Source organism: Capsella rubella, unplaced genomic scaffold, assembly GCF_000375325.1.
Source record: "Capsella rubella cultivar Monte Gargano unplaced genomic scaffold, Caprub1_0 scaffold_7, whole genome shotgun sequence".
NCBI classification, from domain to species: domain Eukaryota; kingdom Viridiplantae; phylum Streptophyta; class Magnoliopsida; order Brassicales; family Brassicaceae; genus Capsella; species Capsella rubella.
Genome location: NW_006238917.1, coordinates 199,541 through 221,221, shown reverse-complemented (window position 1 = coordinate 221,221; position 21,681 = coordinate 199,541). Strand labels below are relative to the sequence as shown.

General features: G+C 41.5%; 9 protein-coding genes across 13 annotated transcripts; 8 read left to right on the top strand and 1 right to left on the bottom strand.

Annotated features, from left to right (window-relative positions):
• The first annotated feature begins 61 nt into the window (after positions 1-61).
• LOC17880222 (peptidyl-prolyl cis-trans isomerase CYP18-3) lies at positions 62-1,145 on the top strand. The gene has a single exon (XM_006282676.2). The coding sequence runs from the start codon at positions 408-410 to the stop codon at positions 927-929; it is 522 nt and encodes a 173-aa protein (XP_006282738.1). The 5' UTR covers positions 62-407; the 3' UTR covers positions 930-1,145.
• Positions 1,146-2,118: 973 nt separating this feature from the next.
• On the top strand, positions 2,119-4,409 carry LOC17877838 (probable magnesium transporter NIPA7). Its single transcript, XM_006284036.2, has 8 exons — positions 2,119-2,443; positions 2,787-2,843; positions 2,924-3,014; positions 3,112-3,272; positions 3,385-3,512; positions 3,596-3,733; positions 3,814-3,906; positions 3,989-4,409. Exons 1-8 carry the CDS (start codon positions 2,323-2,325, stop codon positions 4,178-4,180), a joined length of 981 nt encoding a protein of 326 aa, XP_006284098.1. The 5' UTR covers positions 2,119-2,322; the 3' UTR covers positions 4,181-4,409.
• Positions 4,410-4,613: 204 nt separating this feature from the next.
• LOC17878796 (eukaryotic translation initiation factor 4B3) lies at positions 4,614-6,632 on the top strand. Its single transcript, XM_006283719.2, has 2 exons — positions 4,614-5,851; positions 6,283-6,632. Exons 1-2 carry the CDS (start codon positions 4,698-4,700, stop codon positions 6,410-6,412), a joined length of 1,284 nt encoding a protein of 427 aa, XP_006283781.1. The 5' UTR covers positions 4,614-4,697; the 3' UTR covers positions 6,413-6,632.
• A 750-nt stretch (positions 6,633-7,382) lies between these two features.
• Positions 7,383-8,090, top strand: LOC17880571 (dirigent protein 15). Its single transcript, XM_006284527.2, has one exon. The coding sequence runs from the start codon at positions 7,390-7,392 to the stop codon at positions 7,957-7,959; it is 570 nt and encodes a 189-aa protein (XP_006284589.1). The 5' UTR covers positions 7,383-7,389; the 3' UTR covers positions 7,960-8,090.
• Positions 8,091-8,857: 767 nt separating this feature from the next.
• LOC17880672 (PI-PLC X-box domain-containing protein DDB_G0293730) lies at positions 8,858-10,132 on the top strand. Its single transcript, XM_006284889.2, has one exon. It carries the CDS (start codon positions 8,967-8,969, stop codon positions 9,921-9,923), a length of 957 nt encoding a protein of 318 aa, XP_006284951.1. The 5' UTR covers positions 8,858-8,966; the 3' UTR covers positions 9,924-10,132.
• A 1,735-nt stretch (positions 10,133-11,867) lies between these two features.
• On the top strand, positions 11,868-12,900 carry LOC111829507 (cold shock protein 2). Its single transcript, XM_023778671.1, has one exon. The coding sequence runs from the start codon at positions 11,963-11,965 to the stop codon at positions 12,575-12,577; it is 615 nt and encodes a 204-aa protein (XP_023634439.1). The 5' UTR covers positions 11,868-11,962; the 3' UTR covers positions 12,578-12,900.
• A 522-nt stretch (positions 12,901-13,422) lies between these two features.
• LOC17879008 (thaumatin-like protein 1b) lies at positions 13,423-15,286 on the top strand. 5 transcript variants are annotated; one of them, XM_023779796.1, is made up of 4 exons: positions 13,423-13,607; positions 13,720-14,419; positions 14,856-14,964; positions 15,071-15,286. In XM_023779796.1, exons 1-3 carry the CDS (start codon positions 13,553-13,555, stop codon positions 14,944-14,946), a joined length of 846 nt encoding a protein of 281 aa, XP_023635564.1. In that variant the 5' UTR covers positions 13,423-13,552; the 3' UTR covers positions 14,947-14,964; positions 15,071-15,286. The 5 variants fall into 5 exon arrangements, with proteins under 5 accessions (XP_023635564.1, XP_006284278.1, XP_023635565.1 ...); XM_006284216.2 differs by having other exon boundaries at positions 15,067-15,282; XM_023779797.1 differs by lacking the exon at positions 14,856-14,964 and having other exon boundaries at positions 15,067-15,282.
• An 807-nt stretch (positions 15,287-16,093) lies between these two features.
• Positions 16,094-18,146, top strand: LOC17880417 (thaumatin-like protein 1). The gene is made up of 3 exons (XM_006283865.2): positions 16,094-16,443; positions 16,530-17,199; positions 17,609-18,146. The coding sequence occupies exons 1-3, from the start codon at positions 16,386-16,388 to the stop codon at positions 17,901-17,903; spliced, it is 1,023 nt and encodes a 340-aa protein (XP_006283927.2). The 5' UTR covers positions 16,094-16,385; the 3' UTR covers positions 17,904-18,146.
• On the bottom strand, positions 17,990-21,121 carry LOC17878117 (anti-sigma-I factor RsgI6). Its single transcript, XM_006283379.2, has 8 exons — positions 20,907-21,121; positions 20,791-20,825; positions 20,516-20,675; positions 20,244-20,419; positions 20,055-20,159; positions 19,832-19,978; positions 19,093-19,734; positions 17,990-18,943 (listed from the first exon to the last, which is right to left on the bottom strand). Exons 1-8 carry the CDS (start codon positions 20,986-20,988, stop codon positions 18,608-18,610), a joined length of 1,683 nt encoding a protein of 560 aa, XP_006283441.1. The 5' UTR covers positions 20,989-21,121; the 3' UTR covers positions 17,990-18,607.
• Between the last annotated feature and the right edge of the window lie 560 nt (positions 21,122-21,681).

The window sequence follows — 21,681 nt, the reverse complement described above, 5'->3', positions numbered from 1 at the left end:
AAGTGGGGAAGTAACGACAAATCAGGTAAAATAGGCGTAGTTTGTTGTAGTAGTATGGCTTTGAAACGTATGAGACGGTGGACACGTTGGGTGCAGAGGGATATGCCAAGTCTGAGATGAGAAGATACTCTCTCGTTCTCTCATCCCACTTCACGCACTTGACAGACAGACCCCTCCTAATAAACCGGTGGTCAAACTCTAACCTAACCACGGTTAAGATAAAAAAGCCGTTGAGATCACCCCACGTGTAACAATCTGATGATATTTCTGTGCCGCTTCCCTTCGGGCGTTGGCTATAAAGACCGTAACCTCACCGCTAAATCCTCTTTCTTCCATCCACAACAACAAACTCTTGTTTTTGAGAAAGATCTCTCTCTCTCTCTCTCGTTTCACTCAACAACAAAGAAATGGCGTTTCCTAAGGTTTACTTCGACATGACCATCGACGGGCAGCCGGCGGGAAGGATCGTGATGGAGCTATACACGGATAAGACCCCTAAGACGGCTGAGAATTTCAGAGCTCTGTGCACGGGAGAGAAAGGAGTCGGGCGTGGCGGGAAGCCTCTACACTTCAAGGGATCAAAGTTTCACAGAGTGATACCTAATTTCATGTGCCAGGGAGGAGATTTCACGGCCGGGAACGGAACAGGAGGAGAGTCGATCTACGGGGCCAAGTTCGAGGACGAGAATTTCGAGAGGAAGCACACGGGACCTGGGATCCTGTCGATGGCGAACGCCGGTGCCAACACCAACGGATCTCAGTTCTTCATCTGCACCGTGAAGACCGATTGGCTTGACGGTAAGCATGTGGTGTTTGGCCAGGTCGTCCAAGGTTTAGACGTGGTCAAGGCCATCGAGAAGGTCGGATCCTCGTCTGGGAAGCCATCCAAGCCGGTGGTTGTCGCGGATTGTGGTCAGCTCTCCTCTTAGGATCATCTTACATCTCTCTCTCTCGATCTCTATATATCTCAGCCAGCGTACTCAGTGTTGTCGTGTCTTTGCTTTTGGCGTTATCTTGCTCTCCTTAAAAGTTTGGTGTATGTTATCTCGTGAGAACGGAGGAGAGATCTATTCTCTCTCTCTCTCTCTCTCTCCCTCTCTCTCTTTTTGTGTCATATTTCTCTAATAATAAAAATATGTCCAACACACACGCGCAAGGGAACATAACTGCATTTTCCATTTCCGTTTCATTGAATCCAAATTTGGATTATCGGAATTATACAGATTACAGAGACTTCTCTTAGTAATGCTGCTGGCTCGTCATTCTCATCACACTCTACTCTACAGACTTACACCACCACGTCTTGGTCCAAACTAACAACGCACGTGCTTCTCCATTGACTTAAACCAATCAATTACAAAACCTAAAATATTATATTTACCTACCAGTTGGCTTTTTTTCTTCTTTTTTTCTGTTGTCAGTGTTTCACCATCATCACTTACGATAAAACTTTAGTGGGCTTTTCCACGTAAAATCCGGCTCATAAAAATGAGGCCCAAATCTGAGTTTTCTTTAAAAACTTTGTATATAACTAAACAAATCAAAATTATTTGACGAAGCCCTTAATGGTTTATATAAAATTTGAAATTAAGAGTTATCCATCTTTGAAGCCATGCTGGCAGCATATGCTTCAGTTAAGATCTTCATAATTGCACCTTTTTTTTTTCTTCAAAAGAAAAAAAATATATAAATCCAAATTTTCTTCTTTCTTGTGGTGAGCTCTTCTCCTAAAACAGAAACAACTCATCAACTAAATTTATATAGACTAGAAGGATTAAAGAAGTAAACTGAAAAAAAAAGGGTGTCATTGATCAATAAAGAGAAAGATACGGGATGGGATCGCTACTAACTTGAAAAAGTATAAGGTGGTCCGCGAAGCAGCAGATAATTTGAAAATTTAAATACTTATAATCTGAAGAGCCTGGCCCTCTTGTATAATTTGGCTAAAGTCCCAGTTAATTTCAAATATATATCCAAAGACAAGACAAGACGAAATCTCATCTATGAGTTGTCGTCAATGGAGAGGGGGCACAACACAAGTTTCTCTCTCTCCCAATCTATTTGAAATTTTCAATTTTTCGTTTCCTCAAAAAAAAAAAAAGCATACCTGCGATTCTCCTTCTTCTTCCTCTTCTCTCTCTCTCCCTGATTACAAGCAGATTAATTAATTTACAGGAGGAGGTTTCCTTCTTCTTCTGTGGCGGCCATTCGTGTATGATCAAAAACTATCAGAACCAGTTCATCCGGATTCTTGCCATTCGTTTGTATCTTTTCCCATACGATTTAGGGGTCGTCTTCCTTTAGGCTGAGAGAAACTAAAAGATGTTGTCGGACAATGAGATGGGTTTGGTATTAGCTGTGTCTTCTAGTGTATTCATAGGTTCCAGCTTCATTTTGAAGAAGAAAGGTCTCAAGCGTGCTGCTGCTAACGGCACCCGAGCTGGTATTTCTTTTTTTTCCCTACAAATTCTATGCTCTATTCATTTTACTTTGGAGGATTGCTCCGGTCAAGCCTTATTTCAGAACGATTAGGGTTTTTGCTGTCTGCGATTGAGGAGGATACATATTGTATATTGGATGAATTCATTTTGAAACCAATTCCTCAAGTTAGGTTCTAGGCGTCTGAATCATTTGTGTCCTCTAATCTACATGTCATCTTTATTGCAGATATGTTATGTGTTTTGTTTTCTAGCATATATAACTGCAGCGTCAAAAAAAGATAGATTAGAGGAAACAAAATGCTTCTTATGTTCCTAATTATAGTGACTTGCTTAATGATGATGCAGGGTTTGGTGGTTATACATATTTGTTAGAGCCCCTTTGGTGGGTAGGCCTGGTCACAAGTAGGTTATTTACTTCCTTATTCCCTTTTCAATAACTACATTGCTTACATTCTCTATGTGATTTTTTTTTGGTAACTCAGTGACTTTTGGAGAAATTGCAAACTTTGTTGCTTACGTCTATGCACCGGCTGTACTTGTCACTCCTCTTGGTGCATTGAGTATAATCATCAGGTAACTCATGACATCTCATTTCTTTTGAACATTTTTCCGAGAGGTTATTTCACCTCTTCGCTGACTAACCCTTTCATTCCTTTTCCCTTATTTCAAGTGCTGTTTTGGCACATTTCCTGTTAAACGAGAAACTTAGGAAAATGGGAGTTTGGGGATGTGTTTGTTGCATCGTGGGCTCTGTTATGATTGTCATACACGCACCTCAGGAGCAGACTCCCAATTCTGTTGAAGAAATCTGGACACTATCAATGCAGCCAGGTTGCGCTCTTTTTAACTCTCTCTCTCTCTCTCTCTCTTACACACATTGTGTGTTTATGTTACTTATCTAGAGAATAACTTATTTCCTTGCCCTCCTTTTTATATGAGACAGCATTTCTAGTTTACGTAGCTATATCAATGTCGATTGTCCTGGCTTTGATTCTGTATTGTGAACCTCTCTGCGGCCAAACCAACGTTCTTGTTTATATCGGAATTTGTTCATTGATGGGTTCTCTCACTGTAAGCATCTTAGAATTAGTTTTGAGCTCTATTTCATTTCCCCAATTATTTTTTGCTCTATTAAGGTTGTTATTTTACAATAGGTTATGAGCATAAAGGCTGTGGGGATTGCGATAAAGCTAACATTGGAGGGGATAAACCAGATTTGGTATCCAGAGACATGGTTTTTTGTCATGGTTGCAGCAATCTGTGTGGTAATGCAAATGATTTACCTTAACAAGGTAAGAAGAAAATTGTACTTGTATCTGTGTGATTTCGTGTTGGCTCACTTACTTAATACTGACATGTTTTGTTTTGCCAGGCGCTAGACACATTCAACGCAGCAATTGTTTCTCCTATCTACTACGTGATGTTTACAACCCTCACAATTGTTGCGAGTGCGATCATGTTCAAGGTAAAACAACATTAATTGATGATTAAGAGCAATGATCCTGTTTGAAAAATGGTCATAGGTTGATGAATCACTTTGTGTACAGGACTGGAATGGGCAAAACACAGAAAGCATAGCCTCTGAGATTTGTGGGTTCATCACAGTGCTTACAGGAACAGTTATACTGCATGCAACGAGAGAAGAGGAACAAGCTTCTTCAGGAAGAAGGAGATGGCAGGATTCAGGGAAGAGCTTTGATGAAGAACATCTGACAAGTTTGTACAGTCCTGAATATTAGCAACACTAGGTAAAAATATATAAAATCTTGTCCCTCAAAGTAAACCCTCTTTGTGCTGCAAACTGAGGGAGGTTGGTTCTCTAACTCTCTTAGAGGGGAAACAATGTAGGCTTGTTGTGTATACTTGATAGTTTTGTTGTAATAGTCTTTTGTGGTTTCTCTATCTAAATTTGTCCATTTATTATAAATTCTTTTTAGTTCTTAGTACAATTATCTTTTTAAAACAAAATGATTATTGAGAACTGTCGTTGAATTTTATTTATCTTTGATTCAAGAAAATTGTTTCTTTGTCCTTGTAGGTGAAGGAATGGGAAATAATAAAACTCCGGACCTAAATAGTAATATAAAACCCTATTGATGAATTAATAGTAACCGTCCGATCAAAACCCAAAAAGATCGAAGTATAAAAAGGAAATAACGATTCGGTGCGGTCTAACGAAGCAGAGCCATTCATTATTATTTTTGATTCACACGCGAAGAGAGAGAGAGCAAAAGAGAGAAGAAGAAGAATCAAACCATGGCGGCTGCTGTATCATCTGTTTGGGCAAAGCCTGGTGCTTGGGCTCTTGAAGCCGAGGAACACGAAGATGAGCTCAAGCAACAAGCCCCTCCCTCCAACCAGAAATCTTCTGCCGGAGATTCCTCCGATTTCCCTTCCTTGGCCGCTGCGGCGACCACCAAAACGAAGAAGAAGAAGGGCCAAACCATATCTCTCGCTGAATTCGCCTCATACGGCTCTGCTAAGGCGGCGCCGGCTCCACAGACGGAGCGCCTCACTCAGGCTGAGCTTGTCGCTCTTCCGACTGGTCCACGCGAGCGTTCCGCTGAGGAGCTTGATAGATCTAAGCTTGGGGGCGGTTTCCGGAGCTATGGCGGGGGTCGTTACGGAGATGACTCCTCCAATTCGAGGTGGGGTTCGTCTAGGGTTTCGGAGGATGGGGAAAGGAGAGGCGGTGGATTCAACAGGGACAGGGAATCTAGCAGGGATTCGGGTCCGTCGCGTGCGGATGAGGATGATAACTGGGGTGCCACCAAGAAACCAATTGGAGGTAGCGGATTCGAGAGGAGAGAGAGAGGAGGCGGCGGCGGAGGATTCTTCGATTCTCAGTCCAAGGCTGATGAAGTCGATAGTTGGGTCTCCACTAAGCCTTCGGAGCCCCGTAGATACGTTTCTAGCAACGGCGGTGGTGACAGATTCGAGAAAAGGGGAAGTTTTGAATCCTTGTCTAGAACCCGGGATTCTCAATACGGCGGTGGTGGTTCGGAATCGGATACCTGGGGGAGGAGAAGAGAAGAGAGCGCTGGAGCTGATGGCGCACCACCACCGAGCAGCGGTGGCTCACGGCCGAGATTGGTGTTACAGCCCCGCACACTTCCCGTTGCCGTTCCCGTGGCCGTTGTGGAGGTTGTAAAGCCGGAGAGTCCGGTCATGGTCGCTGTAGATAAACCTAAAGGTGCTAATCCTTTTGGGAATGCCAGACCTAGGGAGGAAGTCCTGGCTGAGAAAGGCCAGGATTGGAAAGAGATTGACGAGAAGCTCGAGGCTGACAAACTAAAGGACGTTGCTGCAGCCTTTGAGAAGCCTGATGAGAAATCTCCTGGGAAGTTGGGCTTTGGTCTTGGCAATGGCCGTAAGGACGACGATCGTACTGGAAAAAGTTGGAGGAAAAGGTATGTTCAAAGCTTGATTGAGCATAATGTTGATATGTTTCTAAGAAACTGTGAACTCTGTTAGAGATATAGGGATTCATATATGCTAAGATTGACAGTGGCTCTTGATTGGCATGTGTTATAGATAAATGGATTATTAGATTATTCTACTAGTTTCAAGGAGAGAGTTGTTTTGTGTTCATAAGCTTTTCTCTGTTAGTTTTCAATTAGGAACTGATAGTAGAAAGCACACATTGAACTTGAAGTTGATGTCTTGAAGTAAACCCTCTTGCTAGGCTGAAAGATTGAAATCCACTTGCTGTCTCTTTTGATATGGCATCCCATGTTTCTCTGAGAGCTCTGTTTTAAATTAGTGTGGTTGGGTACTGTGTAAATTCTACGCTAGTAAGCATGTATCTGACTCGTGGATTATATTGTCTTTGACATTGAAGCACGGAGCAATCTGAGGAGGGAGCTGAAGAGGATGAAGCCTCTGTAGAAGAGGCTAAGAAGGAAGAGACTGAGGAGGAACCAGCTGTAGAAGAAGAGGATAAGAAGGAAGAGACGGAGGACAAAAACTGAAGGCAATAGCACTTAGCTTATGAGAAATTGTGTTGTTTAATATGGATAAGTTAAGTTTGTGTGGGGATTGGGGAACTCAATAGAAAATTTTGGTAGGGTCTTCTTTGCTCTTTGCAGCATACTCTTGTTGAATTTTTTAGGGTTTTGGGTGTCGTTTATTTTTACGAGCTGTACAATTTCATCATATTCGTTTTATCGTTTAATATTTTTCTTCCGAGTTTAGGCAGTCTTCATCATCACTCGTGCGTGTGTGTATTTCCTTTGTGATTGAACGTTGTTGATGCACCCAAAAAAGTAAGAGTTTTGGATCATAAAAAGGCCTGATATGTAAAATTCTGCCAGTTGGGCCGACGCACTATTAAACAGATTAGCCATTTTGGCTCCTCGATCGTCAACGCGCGTTTGGTGCGCGTGGTTATTTTCATATATATTCTAGCAGAAAAATCCCAAAGATTTTGGGAATGATAATTTTTTAAAAAAGTTAGTAAATCTCTTCCTAATCCTTCAAAATTTGTTTAATTCACCACTAGAAATGTTAACATACCACACTATGAAGCAAATTGAAATCAACAAATCAAATAACCTCCCTTACAAAAAATAAGAAGATTGAATTTCTACTTACTTGATTTGAATTTTTTTCACCTTTGATTATGGTTTTTTTTCCTTTACAAAATGATATATTCTAATCCAAATCAAAAACACAATCTAAAAAATAAATTAAATTTGTAGTATGCATAGCATTTACTATTTCCTTTTCTTATATTAGAAAAATATCATTAGGTTGAATAATGAGAAAATACTAATCTTCTTTTTTTGTTCTTTCTTATTGTGTAGTATCATTTTATAGAAGAATATCTTACCTATAAACTTCCCTTAAAAGGACTAGTGTTGATGAAACTATATATGTTGTTGTGTTTGTGATTTATATACCAATCCTTCATATCAATTTTCTTTAAAAAAAAAAAAAAATTAAAACAATGAACATGAGAATAATAATAACAATTGTTTGTGTTTGTATGAGCGTGGCCGTTATGGCACGTAGAGAAACATCATATTACAGCAAGACAAAGCAAGCTAACCTAAAAGAGGAGAAAGTAACCCGCCTCCAGTTTTATCTCCATGATATTCTTAGTGGACAAGATCCTAGCGCCGTAAGAATCGCACATGCCAATCTCACAAACTCGCCGGTGGGCTTCGGAAGCCTCTTCGTGATGGACGATCCACTCACCATCGGGCCGGAGAAAGATTCAAAAGAGATAGGGAACGGTCGTGGGATGTACGTGTCCGGGAGCAAAGATATGAGCAAATTCACGATCGTGATGTATGCAGATTTGGCGTTTACGAAGGGGAAATACAAGGGGAGTTCGATCAGCGTCTTTTCGAGGAATCCGGTAGCAGAAGAAGCCGGGGAGAGAGAAGTCGCGATTGTTGGTGGCCGTGGAAAGTTCAGAATGGCTAAAGGTTTTGTCAAAATAAAAACGCATCAAATTGATATGAAGACCGGTGATGCTGTTCTCCGATATGATGCTACCGTTTACCATTATTAATCTCTCTCTCTCTCTATATATATATTTTTAAACAAATTTGGAATTCAGATTTTGAGTTTGAGAGGAATCAATAATTGAATAAATATGTTGCAATCCTTCCTTCCAACTCCTAAAAGCAAAAGCTATTTCATATGTTGTTTGTTTGTTTTTAAAAAACAATCACACATTAGAGAAATTTCTCTTATAACATATATTTCCATGAATCGTAAAGTTTTGAAATAATAATAACTTCACAAAAAGTTACAAAAACACATGGTAGGGCCATATGTGTGTGATTGTTTTCCCTTCGGATCCTATCTATCTAAAATTATTTATTACACATTTAAAGTATGAAAAAAAGGAAATTTAAGAGCCTCTATTGAAAAACTGTGGAACGGATTATTTATTTCAATAGAAACTGAACATGTGTCCTGTCGTCATATATATTGATTGCACAAAGGCATAAAGAGTCACGTTGTAATTGATACCACGTCTGAGAGAGCCAGCTCATCGAAAGTGACAAAATTATATACAAAGATGAAATATTTGGACCTACCATAACCAAATACTTGTTCCCTCCATCAATTTACAACCCAACCACTCCTTGAATCAACAATTACCTCAATTCTTCAAATTCAATCAGTAGACGTGACAATTATCCTATTTGTAGATGATTTTCTAACAAATTAAATTAAATTAGATTAAAATTGTAGCATATACTACAATAAAACTAATAAATCGGTTTATTAATGATAGTGATTAAAAACGGCTAATTCTAAGGTCTATCCATCTAAAAGGTGCTTTCCCGATAATAAAGTTTATTGAAAATTTTTAACAGTATATTTCGCAACTTTGTAGTACCAATAATAATAACATACGTTTAATGATGTTTTTTTTTTGATCTATAAAGAAGGCATCGTATTCGTACGTTCGTTTTAACAAAAACAAAGAAAAAGAAAGAAACAGTAGAATTATTGATCAGAAACAGAGAGAGCAAGGAGGAAAGGGTTTGTTCCATCCTCTCACCAATGGGGTCTCATCTTTCGAAACAGCTGGAGCGGCGAAAAGCCATCTCCACGGAGAAGAAAGCCCTCACAGATCTCGAGAATTCGTGCGGGTGCGAGTTCCCTGGGTGTGATTACATGCCCTCCGATCGTAAAAACTGGATGGCCGGCGTTGGCCCTGAGAAGCTTCACATCAACAAGATCGTCTGGCCAGGCACGCACGACTCCGCCACCAACAAAATCGGGATCCGGTTCGTGTCTCGCCCCTTCGCGCAGTGCCAGTCCCTCTCCATCTACAACCAGCTCGTGGCGGGTACTCGAGTCCTCGACATTCGTGTCCAAGAAGACCGCCGTGTCTGCCACGGCATCCTCAAGACCTACAGCGTCGACCTTGTCTTAGCCGATCTCAAACGCTTCCTTTCTGAGACTGAGTACGAGATTGTGATCCTTGAGATCAGAACAGAGTTTGGACACGAAGACCCTCCCGAGTTCGATAAGTATCTCGTTGAACAGCTGGGAGAGCACCTCATTCACCAGGACGATCACGTCTTCGACAAGACAGTCGCTGAGTTGCTCCCTAAGAGAGTGATCTGCGTTTGGAAACCGAGGAAATCGCCTCAGCCTAAGCACGGCGATCCCCTTTGGAGCGCCGGCTACCTGAAAGACAACTGGATCGACACGGACCTCCCTTCCACCAAATTCGAGAGCAACGTAAAGCATCTCAGCCAGCAGCAACCGGCTGCTTCCAGGAAGTTCTTCTACCGGGTGGAGAACACTGTGACGCCGCAGCCTGATAACCCGATCATGTGTGTGAAGCCTGTGACAAAGCGTATACATTGCTACGCAAAGGTATTCATCATCGAGTGTGTCAAGAGGGGATGTGCTGACAAACTGCAGATATTCTCCACGGACTTCATAGATAAAGAGTTCGTAGATGCTTGCGTTGGGCTCACCTTTGCAAGAGCTGAGGGTAAGGCCTGAGCCTGAGGAAACTACAGAGAGAGAATCATGGCTGTGTACTTATATAGTGTATGAAAACATGTTAGTGAGTGTGTTTGTGTGTGATTTAAGAGCTAAAGCGTGTACATTCATATTCGTTACAAAAATATTTTTGGAACATGATACTGGAACTGCCCAGAGATTTAGTCCCATTGTCTTTATTTAGGTTAAGTAAAAAGTTTTGAGATTCATCATAATGGGAAAGATGCAGTGCAGCAGATTCAAGTGTAAAAAAAACCGCCAAAACAAATGCAGAGAGTGCGTTGTTGGTTAATTCATACAAAAATGGAACCCAAAATACTTTTGGCAGATGGTAGATAATATACAAGTAAGAAGACGCATGCACATTGGTGATAATACACTAGTAGTAACTAATAAGTCTGTATTATTTTAAAACATGATGGTAATTAACTTAACAAGTGAAAGAGAGCTAATCAGAGATACAACTATTTACATGTGCAGCAATGCCAAATTATATTATACACACGCCTGCAGTCACCATTCACGACTCAACACCAGTGTGATGCGATATCAAACAGAACAGGTTGAGAGTAGGAAGTATAGAAACACATGAATCCAATAAATTGCTATGATGACAGAAATGCATTATTCCATTAATTTGATCAATGTACATATAAAGCGATTAAAGGAAAAGAGTAACAGAGTAAAAAAAAAAGAGAGGGGGAAAGACAAAAAAAAGAATGATGGATGATCCCTTACCTCTAAGAACTGCATTTGGGGAGAAAGATCACTACTAATCTAATCCTGGTGGAGTGATGATATATATATATATACTTAATATGTGATCAAAAGTTTAAGATCACCTTTACACTTATCTGATTGATCCGATCCCCTTAGCGGAATTGACGAAAGCCAAAAGAAAAAAAGAATGAAACTTTTGATTGATCGCATTACATACCATACGACTTTTGAAACACACATACCATACGACTAAACTCTTTTATTTGTTAGTATTTTACTAACCAAACGACTGTGTTTTTGAGTCTCTTCCACTTCCCCCCAGCAATTAAGTTTGGATGACATCATCAATGTACACACTGCAAGGACACTGGAAAGTAAGAAATGCTTTCATTCAAATTATATTATTTTTAACTCTCTTATATCGACCAGTTGAAATATATATAAGCTGACGTTGCTGTGTAGGTCATCCCCAGCTTTTTATTTATTATTAATGTTTGACTCTTTGACTCTGACTTTGACTGCACCACACAACCCAGTAAAAAATTAAAACCATCTCTTATCTTCTCTCTCTCTCCCAAATAAATTTAACATTTACTCTTTTGACTCTCTCTAATTTGAAGATCTAACGGCTGATATCCGTCTCCTTGAAAACACCCTAACCGTCCAGATTAACTACGGCTAACTTAGCTGCTGCTGCTGGGCCAACAACGAGGTCCATTCTTTCCCGAAATGGTTTCATTTTCTTTTCAGCCCTTTTCACCTGCTCTGGCCCATTTTCTCTCTTTTTTTTTTTTTTTTTTTTTTACTTCCCAGAATTCATTTTCGTCCAAATCAACAACAACAAGCTCTTTTCTTTTCTTTTTTCCTAATGTTTCCATTTAACTGTGTCTTTGCAAATTCTAGAATCATTTTAAACACAAACCGTATAAACTGAAAAAAAAACATCATTTTTTAGTAGCTCGATATTTTTGAAACAAGTTATACTAGATAATATATATTATATATATACAAAGAAGAAAGAAATTTTAAAATTCCTGTATGTAAATTAAATTTTTAAAGTCATGATGAACCTTATAAAAGATACTTCCTTTGTTTTAATTATTTTTTTACTATTCTTTTTTAATCTTTGGAAACAGCGGAAAAAATGAATGTGTGGTGACGTGGCAGTCATACCCTTGCCACAGCTCTCCTGCAAATATATAAACAGCTGCTGCGTGGAGAGAGAGATTCTGTGAATTTTCTAGGGTTTCTTTTTGAGATTTTGAGAGTTCAAAAAGTTTTTTTTTTTTTTTTAAATCAAAAAAGAGATTTCGATCAGAATGAGCGGAGACAACGGCGGTGGTGAGAGGCGCAAAGGCTCCGTCAAGTGGTTCGACACCCAGAAGGGCTTCGGTTTCATCACTCCTGACGATGGCGGCGACGATCTCTTCGTTCACCAGTCCTCCATCAGATCTGAGGGTTTCCGTAGCCTCGCTGCTGAGGAGTCTGTCGAGTTCGACGTCGAGAACGACAACAATGGCCGTCCCAAGGCCATCGATGTCTCTGGTCCCGACGGCGCTCCCGTCCAAGGCAACAGCGGTGGTGGCTCATCTGGCGGACGCGGCGGTTTCGGTGGTGGCGGAAGAGGCGGAGGCCGTGGATCTGGCGGCGGATACGGCGGTGGTGGCGGTTACGGAGGTGGACGCGGCGGTGGTGGTCGTGGAGGCAGCGACTGCTACAAGTGTGGTGAGCCAGGTCACATGGCGAGAGACTGTTCAGAAGGCGGTGGAGGCTACGGGGGGGGAGGTGGTGGCTACGGAGGTGGCGGCGGAGGCTACGGTGGGGGAGGTGGTGGCTACGGAGGAGGTGGCCGAGGAGGAGGCGGCGGTGGAAGCTGCTACAGCTGTGGGGAGTCGGGTCATTTCGCAAGGGATTGCACCAGCGGTGGACGTTGAAAGGATCGCAGGCCAGGCGGTTGAGAAGGGTGAATCGGTCATCTCACACATGATCGTAGGATCTCAGTCTCGCCGTGTTCTATCTCTCTATTATCCGCTCTTTGTTTCTTATGATGATCTGTCTTTGTTAGTTCGTTCGTTTCGGAATCTGTTGATGGTTTCGGATTAGGACCTCTTTTTTTTTTCCTTGTTATTTTGCTACTTATGGTTTATTGCCTTTATGGTTTATTGGTAATGCTACTTGTGATGGGTGAAAAACGCTTCGCTTCTTCTGCTCTGTTTCAAGTGTTCATACGCTAAACGTTATTCTGGGTTTAAAATCATCTGAACGAATCTCGTGAGATCTTTGATATTTCTTTTTTATTTTTTAAGGTTGAATCTGATGTTATGGATAAGATCTCTCGCTCATTGATACAAAATCTATTTGCTCGTAGATGCATTTATTGGCATTTAGTTCCATGGAATTGAATACCCGTTGCAGTCTCCATCATTCTGATTTATTAATTAAACGGCACCGTTTTTACAACCACACTCACTGTGGCTAAACGATTAGGATTGGATAAGTAGCGAAAGAAAGCAGATATGGCAAGATTTTTAGATCTGTTGTTGTTGTTGTTGTTACCTTGGAAATCGGAGCGCTATATAAAAAAAAAAGAAAAAAAAAGGTTGAAACAAATGAGCATGTTAAAAGGTCCACACACAAAATCCCACGTGCGCACCGCTGAATGGAAGTACCCCCCAGAGAACCGGTTTAATTTGGGATCCCAGTAAAGTTAGAGATTACAATCATCGGTTCGGTTCGATTTGAAAGAAATAGAAAGAGAGAGAGAGAGAGAGAGAGAGAGGCCTTTGCCTTTTGTTTCTCACTTTCTCGTCGTCTCTCCTCTCTCTCTCTCTCCGCTCTTTGAAAGTAAAAAAAGTTGGTCGCTTTACTCATTGAAGCATTTACAGTACACATTTTAATCTCAAACAGCGATGATGCATCGAATTCTCCTGTTTGTGATTTTGGGTTTTCTCCTATCTCTTTCAGGTAACTTTGTTAATGAGTAGATCCAAACTTAGTTGTGTTTATGTTTCTTTCTTTGGTTCTTCAAACAATCGAGTTGCACAAACCTTTTTATACTTTCTGATTGGATTGTCAGGTGTTGAACCGATTTCGTTCAAGATCACGAATCGTTGCCGGAACACGATTTGGCCCGGTTTGCTCTCCGGCGCTAACTCTGCGCCGCTCCCCACTACTGGCTTTCGTCTCTCTAGAGGGAAATCCAAGACCGTCGCAATACCACCGTCCTGGTCTGGTCGTCTCTGGGCACGAACCTTGTGTTCACAAGATCCTAGTTCCGGTTCTTTCCTCTGCTTAACCGGAGACTGCGGCTCAGGAAAGGTTGAATGTTCTGGCTCCGGAGCTAAGCCTCCAGCAACGCTCGCCGAGTTTACTCTCAACGGCACCGGAGCGCTAGACTTCTACGACGTCAGCCTCGTCGACGGTTACAACCTCCCCATGCTTATCTTGCCCAAGAAAATCGTCCTTGGAGGATGCGGAGCCACCGGTTGTCTCGTGGACTTGAACGGCGCGTGCCCCAGAGACCTGAAGCTGGTGGCGCGTGGGAAAGGAAACGGTGTGGCTTGCCGTAGCGCGTGCGAGGCATTCGGCGATCCAAGGTATTGCTGCAGCGATGCCTACGCTACGCCGGACACGTGTCAGCCTTCGGTCTACTCGCTCTTCTTTAAGCATGCGTGCCCACGAGCCTACAGCTACGCCTATGACGATAAGACCAGCACTTACACTTGCGCCACCGGAGCCGATTACTTCATCATCTTCTGTCCGCCGCCGTATACAAGGTTAGTTATTGACCCTTTTGTCCCTCTGTTTGAATCAGTTATCTTGGAAGACTCCGAGAGATACATGTTTCTTGTCATTATGTGAGTATTGAGTAGGAATCTGTTCTTAGCCACTGTTGATTATTATGGACTTTAGCTTGTTAGTCTTTTAGCTCATTTACAACGCGTTGAGACTTTTTTAAGTGTTTTGACATTAGTGTTGTTCTATCAAATTAATTTGGTTAAGTTGGATTGGAATGAGAGTAAGTGTACACCATTACGGGTAAGCATTTGGCGTGAGCAAGTGTTGATTGGAATGGTTTAGTTTGCACCGTGTCAAAATGATTGGTTGGATTGTTGAGTTCGACAAAGATGGGAGTGAGGAGCTCCATTGTTGAAACTGTACTTGGGTGTGATGAGGTTAGCAAGAGTTGGTTGATACGGGTTTTGTTTGCAGCGAGAAGCTGTTAGGATCGAGGAAAGATGGGGCAACTCTGCCGCTAGTAAACAAGAGCATGATACATTTGCCGCATCCGCACAGCAGCTGAGAGCCGCCTCTTTTATATGTATAAATAAATAAAGTCCCTATTGATTTGCATAAGGTCCTTTTTACATTGTCTGGTGAGGTTACTTACTAATTGTTATCATTTCCCTCTTCCTTGTTGTAGGCAGATAGCAAAATTCATGTGTAGAAAAATGTCATTACGGTGATACGAAGCAAATTGTAAATCTCTCTGTTCTGTTCTGTTCTGTCATTCGAAATTTTCCCAAGAGTTGTTGTTTCTGTCCTCTGCTTTTTTCTTGAATCATAAGATAGAAGAAGTCCCTCTTATGTAACGGATGATTTTTAAGAAAATGAATATAAAAGTTAATAATGCGAGTAACGAATGTTTAAAGTTAATGCCGACAAGGGGGTCGATCCGAATAAGCCCATTTGCAAGCAAAACCTAGGCCATAGCTCAGTACCAAAAATTAAGTTGTACCCCGGAGTTTAACATCCCAATAACGGTAACTATCTAAACCCGCTTATATTGTTCAGTTTTTTTTTTGGTTTGGGTCATCAAAAACAGGATGGGCGTTCTCTTCTCTCCCAAGTAGATGACTGAGCATTGTTAAACAAACATCGGCTACACAAACCTGTTAATTTGCTTGTCTGGGTGCATCGTAAGGTGTTATTAATTGTTATTTGAAAGTTTATGGAAACAACATGCCCTTATAATATAAAATAGTACTAATGTTTAGTTTGTCATACAGCTGGGAGAAGTTAAAAATATTGACAAGATTTAGGAGTCAAAGGGGCTCAGCTATCGATGGTAATGGCATGGGTCGTAATACTCTCTCTCTCTCTCTTTCTTGTTCCTCAAAAGACGAAAGGCAGAAGAGAGTTACTATTTATCTTCTGTGTCTGCAGTTCTCCCCTACATCTTCCGGCTGTCCATGTGTCCACTCTCTACCGCCTTCATACATGAAATATCAACAAAGGTCTTTGGGCCGAGTAAGCCCAATTGGACACGTTCGTGTGGGTTACTACTTACTGTACTAGTAACATAGCTTGTTACACACAAGACAAGAGAGCCTCATGGCTTATTCAAAAATCAAGAAGAGATTGCGAATACAAAAACTGCATTTGCTCATCAAATGATTTCAAAGTTTAAATGAATTACTAGTGACTTTTTTTTTACAGGTTAATGGACAGAGGGAACTAGAACAATATCATCCATTTGGTCCTATCCAATAATAAGTATAAATTTTCTTTTGTTTTCTGAATTCTTAGTAATAAAAATATTTGTCAGGCATAGAGAGCCCTACCCCAGTACCCAGTACTAGTAAATAAATAAAAAGAAGAAGAAAACCCCTTTTTCGACCAAATAGCTTCATCATCGTTCTTTCTCCCTATCTCTCTCTCTTCTTCTACTTCTTCTTTCTCATTTTAGACACAGATCAAGAAGAACAACTGAGTAAGAAAGAACTAAGAAGAAGAACCTTGATGGATCTTTCTTCCACTCTCACATTGAGCTTCCTTCTTCTGCTCTTAGCTTCCACTGGTATATTAACAACTTCTCTATACCTTTCACTTCTTTTTTCTCCTTTTTTTTCTTTATTAACTGATTTGATTTCGTTTGATTATAAGGTTGTGATGGCTCAACATTCACTTTCGCTAATCGGTGCGGCTACACCGTTTGGCCTGGAATCCTGGCCAATGCTGGCTCTCCTACTCTCTCCACCACCGGCTTCGAGCTCCCTAAAGGCACCTCCCGCTCTCTCCAAGCCCCCACCGGCTGGTCCGGTCGCTTCTGGGCTCGAACCGGTTGCAAGTTCGACGTTTCCGGCTCCGGTACTTGCACTACCGGAGACTGCGGCTCTAACCAAGTCGAGTGCGTCGGACTCGGCGCCGCCCCGCCTGTAACCCTCGCCGAGTTCACCCTGGGCACTGGCGGAGATGATTTCTACGACGTGAGCCTGGTCGACGGATACAACATCCCGATGATCGTGGAAGTAGCCGGTGGATCTGGGCAGTGCGCGTCTACCGGTTGCACATCGGATATTAACACTCAGTGCCCTGCTGAGCTGCGTTTCGGCGAAGGAGACGCTTGTAAGAGCGCGTGTGAAGCGTTCCGGAGTCCTGAGTATTGTTGCAGCGGCGCGTATGCTACACCCTCCACTTGTAGGCCTTCCGTTTACTCGGAGATGTTCAAAGCCGCATGTCCTCGCTCCTACAGCTACGCATACGACGACGCTACCAGCACTTTCACTTGCGCCGGTGGTGATTATACCCTCACCTTTTGCCCTTCTTCCCCTAGGTACTTTTTTCATTTTCCTCTCTTACTACTACTACTACTCTAGTTTATTAGTATTCTTTTTTTATTTCCCACAATTTCTGGGTTGCTTTTGATTAAAAATTGAAACTTTATGTGTTAATGGGTTTCGTAATAATTAATCTTATTAGGATCTTTTTTATACTACTATAATCAAAAGATTGTTGGAAAGCCGATGTTTGTTTCTTCTCTTCTTTTCATAAACCAACATGTTTAAAGGCGAAAAGATTCTCTTTTTAAAATTGTTTGTCAAGAAGACAAGAACAATTAGGTTAATCCAGAAAATTGTTTTTTTTTTTTTTTGTTTCTACACAAAAGTTGCAAAGCAATGCCAAACTAGTTTGAAATCGCAAGTAGAAAGATCTGACAGTTTGCTTCTGTTTTTGCAAAACAGTCAGAAGTCGACTAGCTACCCCCCTCCGGTGTCGTCAACCTCACAAGGTTCGGATCCTGTGCCCGGTTCGGAAACGGGTAATGCGGGTCAGGGTCAACAGACTCAAGGGCAGGGTGAGGGGTATGTGCTTGGGTCTCAGGGTACTGGTTCGGAGATGGGTACGGGAGAGACTATGTTACAGGACGGATCATGGATGGCTGGTTTGGCTATGGGAGACTCAAGCAGATCAGCCTGCGCTTCACTGTCATTGGCATTGCTTCTTGCCGCGTTTACTTTCCCGTTTATTTTCTCGTAGCATCATTTCATCATCTTCGTAGGTTTCGGTAGTTGCCTTGTGTTAGCATTTGCCTTGTTTAGTTTTGTTGATCCTCAATGTTTTCCTTTTTTTTTTTTCCCTTATTAAGACTGCAACAGTTTGGGTTTTTGCATCGTAGCTTAATATGTCGTGTGTGCGTGTCCTTGTTTCATCTGTCTTTTGAAAGATGGTTCATGTTCGAAATTGTGAAATATGTTTTGTGAATCAATGGATTTTTTTTTAGGGTTTAGTAGATCTAAAGTGAGCATTTGTTTTCCAACAAGTTAATTTCAGGATAATGGTGTCGCCAGAGCCAAACTGGGGCTCACTGTCACTGATAATGGATGGAGCGCTGTGTGTGATATGAATGATTCCACTTTAGCTTTTTTCAAGTTACTTTGCAGGGATTTATGTCTGATTTGATGTCTCTATATTATACAGTATGTCATAAATTTTAGTTTTTATATATAAAAAAAATAGTTCTCCCACGCCACAAAATCTCTCGTCTTTTTTTTCTTTTTTACTTACTTTTGTCCCCACCCAGACATTCAATTTGAAAATTTGTAAGCTTTACTGTATATATATGTATAATCAAAATATCAATTTAACGTATGTATCATGAGTACGTATCTCTTTTTCAAATAAGAATAACACCGTATCTTCTTAAGAGGAGCGAGCGAGGCGATAATTTAAAAGCATAGAGGTTAGATTTGGAGTCTAACATGTTTGGTCTCAGGGCTTCGAGATAGCGAGAAAGTCGTACTAACCGATTTACCTTGGTATACGATGCCGACGCTATACTCTCCCAAAAAGCCGTAGAAGGTTAGGGAACCATGGTCGTCTGTTGTCGCCTTAACCCCACCGGTCTTCCATTCTACAAGCTTCTGATCGACCACGTCTCCGGCTGGAAGGTTCCTGAATTTATCGTCGGTGAGGCACATTTCGTAACATCCGTATGGATGCAGTGCGGTCCATAGCATTATACCATTCACCGACGGGTGTGAGAACCCTTCACGTAACACTTGCTCCAAATAATTCCCCTGTAAACATACCCCCGGATTTTTCCATATTTTATCATCCTAGCTTTAATTAGTAGTAAACCGCATAAAGTTGTCACCATAAACCGATCGATACAAATTGCGACAGTTACAGCAAACTTAACTAAACCGGAAAAACCAAAGTATTTTACCTGAGTGCGGTGGTCGAGGCTGCTGCTGATGTCAATCTCGGTGAGCCAGATCGGGAGCTGGAGCGTCGCAAGTTTATCGAGGATGGCTCTCATCAGCGCCACGTTCGGCGTTGTGAAGTGACCCTCGAGCCCGATCCCGTCCATCTGCGCGCCATCGTACCGTTGGAGCTCCCTCACCTTCGCAATGTATTCGTCAACCGTCGACCTCTCGTCGCTGCAAGTCTCCACCACGTTGAAATCGTTCAGGAACAGAGTCGCCAGCGAGTCAATCTCACGCGCCGCCGCGAAGAAGCCGTAGGACGCGTTCTTCCCCAGGCGGGTCTCGTAGAAGTCGAAGTGAAGCATCTCGTTGCTCACGTCCCAGTGCACGAACTCTCCTCTGTACCGAGTCATAAGACTCCTGATACGCTGGTTAACCGCCGACCGGAGATCTGATCCGGTTAGATTACGAACCCAATCGGGAGTGTATTTGGGATCTTCCCAGAAGATGTTGTGGCCGCGAGCGATGATTCTGTTGGCTCTGACGAAACTCATCATCTGATCAGGGTATGTGTAGTTGAGTTTGCCTTGATCAGGCTCCGTCGCGTACCATTTCAGCTCGTTCTCGAACACCGTAGCGTCAAATCTCTTGACGAACCATTCCTACAATACAAAAAACAGTACCAATATATATGGCTTACTTGGTAAGGAACATATATATATATATATGTTTTAAGGAGTGGCTTATTTAGGGCTTTACTTGGTAAGGAATGTTTCCGAGGATAGTTTTGGAGATGGCAGATCCAATGGGAAAGTCTTTAGAGATCTGCTCTACTGTCACCGCTGCTCCTTCGACGCTCTCTCCGTTTTCTCTGGACACGTGAATCGTCACTGCTCGTTTTCTCTCCTGAAAATATAGATACATTTCAGGGCAGGGCACCACGTAAAGAATGTTTGCTACTTTCCACGTTAGAAATATTTACGGTATTAATGAAGTAATCTTGGCTGTTCCTCCATTGTTCTTGCGTGAAGGGCTGAAGAGAGGCACTCGCCACTTGTAATTGCATTTTGCCATCGTCCTCTGATGCCTGCATTCATTATCAGCAACTTACAGTCTTGATAACTGGGATCATCCAGTCCTTTTGAGCATATATTATATAGAAAAGATCTACCTCAAAGATGAGGATGGATAGGTTAGAAGGAGAACTAAGAAGGAAGCCGCCTTTGAGGAAAGACCAGCAACCATGTTTTGCAGATACAGAACCGACGCAGTTTAAAGTGGTGTTGTCTGCTCTCAGCCTTGCTCTTACACGAGCTGATGCAGCTCCAGACTCTATCTTCACCCAAACTGTTGTTCATCAGTCTCAATTCAGTCACATTCATCCCACATGTCAACGTATATATATGTATCATTGTTACAAGGAAAGAATGAAATGTTTTTAACTGGAGAAGCAATAGATGGTGTTCTGCGTGAGATTGTGCAATATGTAAGCTGGTGTGTAACGAGCACCAACGCCTGTGAGAGTGTCTCTCCCTAAGACGGAAGGTTCTTTGTCCTTCAGCATTCCTCCATTGTAAAGTGGCTTCTCTGCTTCTGCTTTACACTGCGCATACCCATTGAAATTCATATTCATTAGATATCTTGTGAATTTGAAATAGTTTTTTTTTTTTTTTGATAAAGGTGAAATTGAAATAGTAGTTCATCAACGAGTGTTAAACCTCTGTATAGGCAGTAGAGTCGTAGAAAGATCCATCTGTACACGAAGAAATACAAAACAATTACCAAACTAAAATTTTGTATATGTATATATAGTATTTGCAATATGTGTAAGTACCATTTGATGAAGAAGCAAGAGTGGAGGCGGCGAGGAGAGAAAGGGCCCAGAATATCAAAGCACACATGGAAGAATGTTGCATGATTCAAAACAAGAACACAAAATCTTAGAGATAGAGAAATTGGTGTGGGGATGAAGCCAAGTGCGCCCTCGATGTGGGTTGGATGGGTTGTTAATTAGGCCATTCTCTCTATTTGGGAGAGTTTCATTCAGAGAGGGAACAATATGTCAGAAACACTGAACCTATTGAGTGAGTTCACGTGATGGTGTTGTTATACGCGAAGTGGGTTTTGTATCATGTGAAGTCGTGCTTTTATATATACATAGAGCTACTAGTGTGCCACGGGTTGATGCTTTCTTTACAAGTTTTCTACCCAATTCATACCACCTATAGGCTATGAATGGCTCTATGGTTTTTTTTTGTTTTTGTATATATTTTAACTTAGAAAGAAACTTGAATGATCACCTTAGATTTTGGTTTTTTACTTTAAAACTCAAATTATGTGGATTCTAGTTTCTAGTAAGGTGTTATTCTCTCATGAATTTTTTAAAAAATCATCCAAAATCCGGACAACTTTATCAAATTATGTGGATTCTAGTTTCTATTTTCTATTTTCTACTTTTGAAGAGTTTACATCAAATCCGGACAACTTTATCAAAATTCATCCAAAATCATATTTGAATAAATTTGGGGTTTTTGGATTTTGTGAAGAGAATTGATCAAATCTCTTGAGATTTCTTAAGTTTTGTTTGCTATTTTTATTAAAATATTAAA

What these genes read in the sequence shown, in the direction of transcription:
- LOC17880571 (XM_006284527.2), top strand. Translation starts at nt 7,390, where the DNA reads ATGAACATGAGAATAATAATAACAATTGTTTGTGTTTGTATGAGCGTG.
- LOC17880417 (XM_006283865.2), top strand. Translation starts at nt 16,386, where the DNA reads ATGGATCTTTCTTCCACTCTCACATTGAGCTTCCTTCTTCTGCTCTTA. An exon ending in TCTGCTCTTAGCTTCCACTG is followed by an intron (nt 16,444 to 16,529) that starts GTATATTAACAA and finishes TTTGATTATAAG; the next exon opens with GTTGTGATGGCTCAACATTC. An exon ending in TTTTGCCCTTCTTCCCCTAG is followed by an intron (nt 17,200 to 17,608) that starts GTACTTTTTTCA and finishes TTTGCAAAACAG; the next exon opens with TCAGAAGTCGACTAGCTACC.
- LOC17879008 (XM_023779796.1), top strand. Translation starts at nt 13,553, where the DNA reads ATGATGCATCGAATTCTCCTGTTTGTGATTTTGGGTTTTCTCCTATCT. An exon ending in TTTTCTCCTATCTCTTTCAG is followed by an intron (nt 13,608 to 13,719) that starts GTAACTTTGTTA and finishes TTGGATTGTCAG; the next exon opens with GTGTTGAACCGATTTCGTTC. An exon ending in TGTCCGCCGCCGTATACAAG is followed by an intron (nt 14,420 to 14,855) that starts GTTAGTTATTGA and finishes TTTTGTTTGCAG; the next exon opens with CGAGAAGCTGTTAGGATCGA.
- LOC17880672 (XM_006284889.2), top strand. Translation starts at nt 8,967, where the DNA reads ATGGGGTCTCATCTTTCGAAACAGCTGGAGCGGCGAAAAGCCATCTCC.
- LOC17880222 (XM_006282676.2), top strand. Translation starts at nt 408, where the DNA reads ATGGCGTTTCCTAAGGTTTACTTCGACATGACCATCGACGGGCAGCCG.
- LOC17877838 (XM_006284036.2), top strand. Translation starts at nt 2,323, where the DNA reads ATGTTGTCGGACAATGAGATGGGTTTGGTATTAGCTGTGTCTTCTAGT. An exon ending in GTGGGTAGGCCTGGTCACAA is followed by an intron (nt 2,844 to 2,923) that starts GTAGGTTATTTA and finishes TTGGTAACTCAG; the next exon opens with TGACTTTTGGAGAAATTGCA. An exon ending in CATTGATGGGTTCTCTCACT is followed by an intron (nt 3,513 to 3,595) that starts GTAAGCATCTTA and finishes ATTTTACAATAG; the next exon opens with GTTATGAGCATAAAGGCTGT.
- LOC17878117 (XM_006283379.2), bottom strand. Translation starts at nt 20,988, where the DNA reads ATGCAACATTCTTCCATGTGTGCTTTGATATTCTGGGCCCTTTCTCTC. An exon ending in CACCATCTATTGCTTCTCCA is followed by an intron (nt 20,420 to 20,515) that starts GTTAAAAACATT and finishes GATGAACAACAG; the next exon opens with TTTGGGTGAAGATAGAGTCT. An exon ending in GCCTCGACCACCGCACTCAG is followed by an intron (nt 18,944 to 19,092) that starts GTAAAATACTTT and finishes GTATGTTTACAG; the next exon opens with GGGAATTATTTGGAGCAAGT.
- LOC111829507 (XM_023778671.1), top strand. Translation starts at nt 11,963, where the DNA reads ATGAGCGGAGACAACGGCGGTGGTGAGAGGCGCAAAGGCTCCGTCAAG.
- LOC17878796 (XM_006283719.2), top strand. Translation starts at nt 4,698, where the DNA reads ATGGCGGCTGCTGTATCATCTGTTTGGGCAAAGCCTGGTGCTTGGGCT. An exon ending in GGAAAAAGTTGGAGGAAAAG is followed by an intron (nt 5,852 to 6,282) that starts GTATGTTCAAAG and finishes TTGACATTGAAG; the next exon opens with CACGGAGCAATCTGAGGAGG.